The 8,142-nt window shown below is 36.5% G+C and overlaps 1 protein-coding gene across 1 annotated transcript; it reads left to right on the top strand.

Moving 5' to 3' along the window:
• The first annotated feature begins 3,373 nt into the window (after window positions 1-3,373).
• On the top strand, window positions 3,374-4,408 carry OR4A15 (olfactory receptor family 4 subfamily A member 15). Its single transcript, XM_001154927.3, has one exon. It carries the CDS (start codon window positions 3,374-3,376, stop codon window positions 4,406-4,408), a length of 1,035 nt encoding a protein of 344 aa, XP_001154927.3.
• Window positions 4,409-8,142: the final 3,734 nt, after the last annotated feature.

The raw sequence follows: 8,142 nt of genomic DNA on the forward strand, positions 1-8,142 counted from the left end.
AACATTGTTGTGCAATTATCATCACTGCCCATCTCCAAAACCTTTTCATCATCCTAAACTGAAACTCCATACGCATCAAACAATAATTTTTTCTTACCCTCTCCCCTTAGCTCCTGGTATCCACCGGTGTACTTTCTGTGTCTGTGAATACGACTATTCTAGGTGTCTTATAAAAGTGAGATCATAACATATTTGTCATTTTGTGTCTGGCTCAGCATATCTTCAAGGTTCACCAATGTTGTAGCATTATCACAATTTCATTGCTTTTTAAGGTTGAATAATATCCCCTTGTATGTATATACTACAATTTGTTTATTCATTCATTAATTGATGGGCATTTAAGTTGTTTCCATTTTTTGGCTACTGTGAATAATTCTGCTATGAACATCAGTGTCCAAATATTTGTTTCAGTCTTTGATTTCTATTCTTTTGTGCATATACCCCAAATAACATTCACATTACTGTGTGAAAATTCACCATCTGTCTTTCTCCATAGCTCTTTGACATGTATCATTAAAACTAATTTAATCTGAGGTACCTTTTTATAGATTAGGGGATCAACTGGGTACATAACATGATGTGTCCAGTTTTACTCACTACAATTTTAAAACCCTAAAAATAGGGACATATTCACATAATTAACTTACAGGCAGAAATTGATGTTGGCATTTTCCCTAAGCTTCTGTAGATCTTGTACCTAATGAAATTTATAACCTCTTTTTCCATGGACACTAAATTACCGTTTCTAATAAGGTGTATGTGTAGGTGCATAAATTTACTTAGGAAGTAGACTTTTCAGAATACAAGTTTTTATATTTTGTAAAAATTGTTACTCTGGGATACCTATCATGGATTCACTTTTTTGAGTATTTCTTAATTATTTACTTGTTCTCATTGATATTTTGTAAAAATTGTTACTCTGGGATACCTATCATGGATTCACTTTTTTGAGTATTTCTTAATGATTTACTTGTTCTCATTGAATATGTTAAGAAATTTGAAGAATCTTACAAATGTTTCAATCAGATATATACTTTTTCATAAAATACATTGATAAAATACAGAATTTTGAATCATTCAAAGTGATAATTTTCAGTAGTTTAGAATAATAGTAATGCTCTTAAGAACATTTTAATAAGTGAAATATCTATTGAGTACTTAAAATGCTATAAACAAATAAGTGTTATAAGTACAAAATGTCAACAGGAGAGGCTGTCCTACTGGAAGTTATCTCTTGAATGCTCAGATAGCTCCTATAAATTATGAGTACTCATTTTCCATTATAAATGCAGAATAGTTTCATAATTGCCAGTAAAGTTATTTAATTATGTATATATGCAACAAAATATCAGAATCCCCAAAGATGGAACTTCCAAGGAAGCTAATCTTACCTACTGACCTATCCTAAAGTTTAAAATCTGATTTTTTTTATTTTTCTTTGGCCCAAATGTATAAAGATTCCTAGAAGCAAGTGCTGATACTGATGCTGAGTTACCTTTCTGACCACCTCCTGATTGACAGCTCTGGGAATCTGATATTCTTCTGTTCTCAACTAATTCAGTTCCCTAAACCAAAATGCTTACCAATATTTCATTCAGCTTGTGGCCTTTACTTATTTCCATATGCCTTTACTAAGTTATCTCTTATTTTATTTATGTCTACACTTTTACTCTCTCTCTGATCCTTAAAGATGTCTTGGCTTGCTTTGATGCATAGATAGAATAATCTCCTGACTATCACAAATGATCATCACTAACACAGAGCATATTTAAAATAATCCTGCTAATACAAACTTGTGTATATGACACATAAAATTGGGCCTGGATCACATCTGAAAGGCCCAACAGATTATTTGATTTATTTTACTCAAGTGAGAATGAATATTTTGTATTTGGCATAAATTCCAATATCCAAGAACTAATAATATGAAAAAACCCTTATGTATTAATTACTTTAATAATTAAATAACCTTTAGCACATACTAAGCCTAGTTTATATAAAAATGGTCTACCAGCAAAAATGTCATCATGTTGTCTAGGATACAGGTGTCAATGATAAGAATCCAGAAACTCATTTATCTGGAAGGATCATTACATTTCCAGTAAGAAATTATAAGGTGGGATGTGATTTTCCTGAGATGACTAAGCTCAAAATCAACTAATATTTTCAGATTTTTAGTATAGAATTATTTCTACTACACCATGATTTTGCCTGGAGTCTTTATTTTTGACATTCCAAATTAATCTGTAATTAGCCATGATCAGTCTTAAACAAATGCAAAAAGTGAGGAAAATGTCTCTGCATTGCCCCCCGACTTTGATTTGTATTACCTGTTTTTTTTTCCTCTAATGACCTACGATGTAATAGATGAAAATTCAGTGTGTGTGTGTGTATGTGTGTGTGTGTGTGTGTGTGTAGTTTCTTTTCAAATAAAACTTTGCTTTCATTGGACTTTCATGGCTGGCAAGATTTTAATACATTTATTTCCACATACTTGCTCTCTGAGCTTTGAAATTTGGTTTAATAAAATTTAATAAACATTTAGTGAGCACTCACAATGTGTCTGGTTCTTTGAGTGAGTTATTCCTGGATTCTAGGAGCTCACAGTAGAGTGTTTCAGAATGGCAAATATCTAAACATTAGCCTGTAATCTTATGCTCCATATACTGGGTACTACTTTACATAAATATATAAGTAAAGTAAACACATATGAGACTGTTTTCTTGATAGATCATGGAAGGACAAAATCTGTTCAAAAAAAGATAAATACTATATAAATATCAAAAATACAGTCTTTTTAAGGGATGTTCTCAAGAAAGCAGCTCTATTTTGATCTGTAATAGATTATCTCACATATATATTCACTCACATATACCTTCCAGTTAAAATCATGAGGCCTCATCATTGCGGTTAAAGCAATACATTTGTATTTTTTAAAATTCTTTTTTTAAAATTATACTTTAAGTTCTGGAGTACATGTGCAGAATGTGCAGTTTTGTTACATAGGTACACATGTGCCATGCTGATTTGCTGCACCAATCAACCCATCACCTGCATAACGTATTTCTCCTAATGCTATCACTCCCCTAGCTCCTCACTCCCCAACAGGCCCCAGTGTGTGATGTTCCCCTCCCTGTGTCCATGTGTTCTCCTTGTTCAACTCCCACTTATGAGTGAGAACATGCAGTGTTTTGTTTTCTGTTCTTGTGATAGTTTGCTGAGAATGATGGTTTCCAGCTTCATCCATGTCCCATTTGTAAAAATGAAAAGGATAATTGTGGGAGGATATTCTAAACACTTCTTTTCTAATGAGCTGCTCTGTGTGAGGCCCTGGTCAGTGAAAACGTGGTCGATAAGGCATCACATTTTTGACATGGAGCTTCTGACAAATAATCTCAAATTTATCATTGACCCTTTTGTTTGTAGGCTCCGACACCTGAGTCCAACACCTTCAGAAGAACACATGAAAAATAGGAACAATGTGACTGAATTTATACTCTTAGGGCTCACACAGAACCCTGAGGGGCAAAAAGTTTTATTTGTCACATTCTTACTCATCTACATGGTGACAATAATGGGCAACCTGCTTATCATGGTGACCATCATGGCCAGCCAGTCCCTGGGTTCCCCCATGTACTTTTTTCTGGCTTCTTTATCATTCATAGATACCGTCTATTCTACTGCATTTGCTCCCAAAATGATTGTTGACTTGCTCTCTGAGAAAAAGACCATTTCCTTTCAGGGTTGTATGGCTCAACTTTTTATGGATCATTTATTTGCTGGTGCTGAAGTCATTCTTCTGGTGGTAATGGCCTATGATCGATACATGGCCATCTGTAAGCCTCTTCATTATTTGATCACCATGAATCGTCGAGTCTGTGTTCTCATGCTGTTGGCGGCCTGGATTGGAGGCTTTCTTCACTCATTGGTTCAATTTCTCTTTATTTATCAGCTCCCTTTCTATGGCCCCAATGTCATTGACAACTTCCTGTGTGATTTGTATCCCTTATTGAAACTTGCTTGCACCAATACCTATGTCATTGGACTTTCTATGATAGCTAATGGAGGAGCGATTTGTGCTGTCACCTTCTTCACTATCCTGCTTTCCTATGGGGTCATATTACACTCTCTTAAGACTCAGAGTTTGGAAGGGAAACGAAAAACTTTCTACACCTGTGCATCCCACGTCACTGTGGTCATTTTATTCTTTGTCCCCTGTATCTTCTTGTATGCAAGGCCCAATTCTACTTTTCCTATTGATAAATCCATGACTGTAGTTTTAACTTTTGTAACTCCCATGCTGAACCCACTAATCTATACCCTGAAGAATGCAGAAATGAAAAGTGCCATGAGGAAAATTTGGAGTAAAAAAGTAAGCTTAGCTGGGAAAGGGCTGTATCACTCATGAGAATGTGACATTCATTCTTTCACAGAAGCAAGGAACAATTTCACTATCCTATCTGATTACATTTCTGTTATCATTTCCTTTTAGTTTTTTAGCTTACTTATTCTGAAGCAGTCATATAAATTAATATTTGTCTAAGTGTAATATGTTACACCCATTACAGACCAAGAGAATTGCATAGGTTTAACAGTGTGTACTGTTTTTGTAATCATACTGTGTTAAGATTCTTTGGTTGATAACAATATTTAGTTTTGTTTCAAGCTCTTTTTTATTTAAAAATCATTTATTTATTTTTCTTTTTTATTTATTTTAAATTGTCAATAATTGGGTATATTTATGGAGTACAATGTGATGTTCTGATCTATGTATACATTATAGAAAGATTTTATCAGTCTAATGAATATATCTGTCACCTCCCCAACATTGATTTTTTGTGTGTGGTAACATCAAAAATCTATTCTTCTTTATGGTCTGTGATATCTTCCTGACACATATAAATGTGATCTAAGAAAATTTTTTCCCTTTCATCCAAGAGAATGATATATTAGACGTGAAAATTTAGATTGTTAAAAGAATGTTAATCTAACAGTAAAAATAAATGTCTTGGTGAAATTAATGAATTTAAAGTTTCAAAGATATGCTGATGGCTGAGGATAAATCAATGAGAAATAAACTTTGTTAATTTCATACTGTGATGGAGTTAGGATGTCCAGATAGCATATAGTTGTTTTTGTATAATTTGACCAGTTTTTGAACAGAAAAATTGTTTAATCTCATTCTGTATATCTAGATCAATTGACCTCCCCCAATAGCTGAAATAGGTGCTTAAGCCACTCATATATAACAGTAGATTCCACAGAATCTACCCACATTAAACTCTCTGGGTGCACTTTAAAAACACGCACACACGCAATGAATGTTAAACATTTTTCAAACGGATTGTTTTGCTTTACACAATAAATGGCTTTCAGAATCTCTGTGAACTATATGATCTCATTGACTGAAGTGATACAAAGTGATACATCAAAGGTGTCTTCTTTGTTTAGAGTTGCTCTACAGTGGGTTTAGAGAACTAATACGGTATTGCAAAGATAATTTTTAATGGCTATGGCATAACATATTGCCTTGTTGAAGTCAACCTACAGCATCTTTATTAAGGTAAAAAGTTGGTATTTTTTTTCTTTTTCCTTTCCTCAGTTTATAATAGATGTACTTAATGCACTTAGCAATATTAATGCTTCCAGTTATTCAACACATATTGAAAAAACAATAAGTCATGAAATTGTATTTATTCTTTAGTGAAGGAAATAAAAAGTGCTGTAGATTTTTTAGTAAGAAAGGAATCTCATATCAGGAATTAGAACTTCATAATCATTGGAATTGGGGAATCCAGCATCTGGATACTGGAGTGAGCACAGTGGGATTGAGGTTTCACCACCCAAGCCATGATGCAGAGATGAGGAAGCTAAACTCAGGAAGAAGGTCCTCCTGTCCTCTGCACATGCTTCTCAAAGTCCTCTCCTGCCCTGAGTTTTATATAAAGATAACTTTCTCTAAAATTAGAACAGCAGCAGAAGCAAGAGGGGAAGATAACACACAATTATAAATCACAAGATGTCATGAGAACTCACTGTCATGTTGACAGCACTAAGGGGGGATGGTATTAAACTATGAGAAACTTCTCCCATAATCTAATTACTTAACAACAGGCCCCACCTACACATTGGATATTCCATTTAGACATGAGCTTTGGGTGGGGACACAGATCAAAACCATATCATTCTGCTCTTGGCCCCTCTAAAATCTCATGATCTTTTCAACTTTCAAAATACAATCATGCCTTCCCAACATTCCCCCAAAGTGTTAACCCATTCCAACATTAACTAAAAAGTCCATGGTCCAGTCTTGTGTGAGACAAGACTGGTCCCTTCCACCTGAGCCTGTAAAATCAAAAGCAAGCCTGTAAAATCAAAAGCAAGCTAGTTACTTCCAAGATACAAAAAAGGTATAGGAATTGGGTAAATACTTTCATTCCAAAATGAAGAAATCTGCCAAAAAAAAAGGGGTTACAGGCCCCATACAAGTCTGAAGTCTAGCAGGGCAGTCATTAAATCTTAAAATTCCAAAACAATTTCCTTTGACACCATTCCTAACATCTGGGGCATACTAGTGCAATGGGTAGGCTTCCAAGGCCTTGGGTAGCTCCACTCATGTGGCTTTACTGGTTTCAGCCCCCAAAGTTACTCTTTAATTTCCTCTGATGCTCTTGAGGGGGACTGTGACCCTTCTAGGTGCAGGGTGCAAGCTGCTGGTGGATCTATCATTTTGGGGTCTGGAGGATGGTAGCCCTCTTCTCATAGTTCCACTAAGCAGTTCCCCAGTAGGTACTCTGTGTGTTTGCTCCAACCCCACATTTCCCCTCTGCATTGCCCCAGTACAGATCCTTTGTGATGCTCAACCCCTGCAGCAGGCTTCTCTCTGGGATTCCAGGCTTTTTGATACATCCTTTGAATCCTAGGTGGAGGCTCCCAAGCCTCATCTGTTGCAGTATGTGCACCTGCAGGCTTAACACCACATGGAAGCCTTAAAAGCTTACAGCTTTCATCCTCTGAAGCAGTGGGCTGAGATGTATTTGGGGCCCATTTAGCCTCAGCTAGACCTGGAGTGGCTGAGATGCACACTGCAGTGTCCCACGGTTGCTCAGGGCAACAGGGCTCTGGGCTTGGCCCTGAAAACCATTCAGTTCTCCTAGGTCTCCCGGCCTGTGATGGGAGGGGCTGCTGAAAAAGTGTCTGAAATGCCTTTGAGGACTTTTTCCCACTGTCTTGCCTGTTAGCACTTGGTTCCTATTATGCAAATTTCTGCAGTCTGCTTGAATTTCTTCCCAGAAAATGGGCTTTTCTTTTCTATCATGTGGCCAGACTGCAAATTTTTCAAACTTTTACATTCTGCTTCCCACTAGTTCCAGTTTCAGGTCATTTCTTTGCTCATTCATATGAGTTATAGGTTGTTAGACACAGCCAGGCTAAATCTTGAATGCTTTGCTGCTTAGAAATTTCTCCTGCCACATACCCTAAATCATCACTCTCGAGTTTAACCTTTGACAGATCCCTAAAGCAGGGGCACAATGCTGCCAGACTTTGTTGAAGCTCAGCAAAAGTGACCTTTATTCCATCCAGTTGCCATTAAGTTTTTCATCTATAGGAAGTTCAAAACTTTCTCTCACCTTCCTGTCTTCTTCTGAGCCCTCTACACTCTTTCAGCCTCTGCCTGTTACCCAATTCCAAAGCCGCTTCCACATTTTCAAGTATCTTTATAGAAATGTCCCACTCTTTGGTGCTAATTTTCTGTATTAGTCCATTCTTGCATTGCTGTAAAGAAATATCAGAGAGACTCTGTAATTTATAAAGAAAAGAGGTTTAATTGGCTCATTTTTCCACAGGCTGTAACTGAAAGCAAGATGCTCACATCTCCTCAGCTTCTAGAGGGACCTCAGCACATTTACAATTATAGTGGAAGGCAAAGTGGGAGCAGGCACATCTTACATGGCAGGGGCATGAGCAAGAAGGGGAGTTGCCACACACTTTTAAAACAAGCAGATCCCATGAGAACCCATTACTGTGATGACAATACCAAGAAGGGATGGTGTTAAATCATGAGAAACTTCCTCCACAATCCAGTCACCTCCCACAAGACCCTACCTCCAGCATTGAGGGTTATATTTCTACATGAGTTTT

This window comes from Pan troglodytes, chromosome 9 (genome assembly GCF_028858775.2).
Source record: "Pan troglodytes isolate AG18354 chromosome 9, NHGRI_mPanTro3-v2.0_pri, whole genome shotgun sequence".
Classification (NCBI taxonomy): Eukaryota; Metazoa; Chordata; class Mammalia; order Primates; family Hominidae; genus Pan; species Pan troglodytes.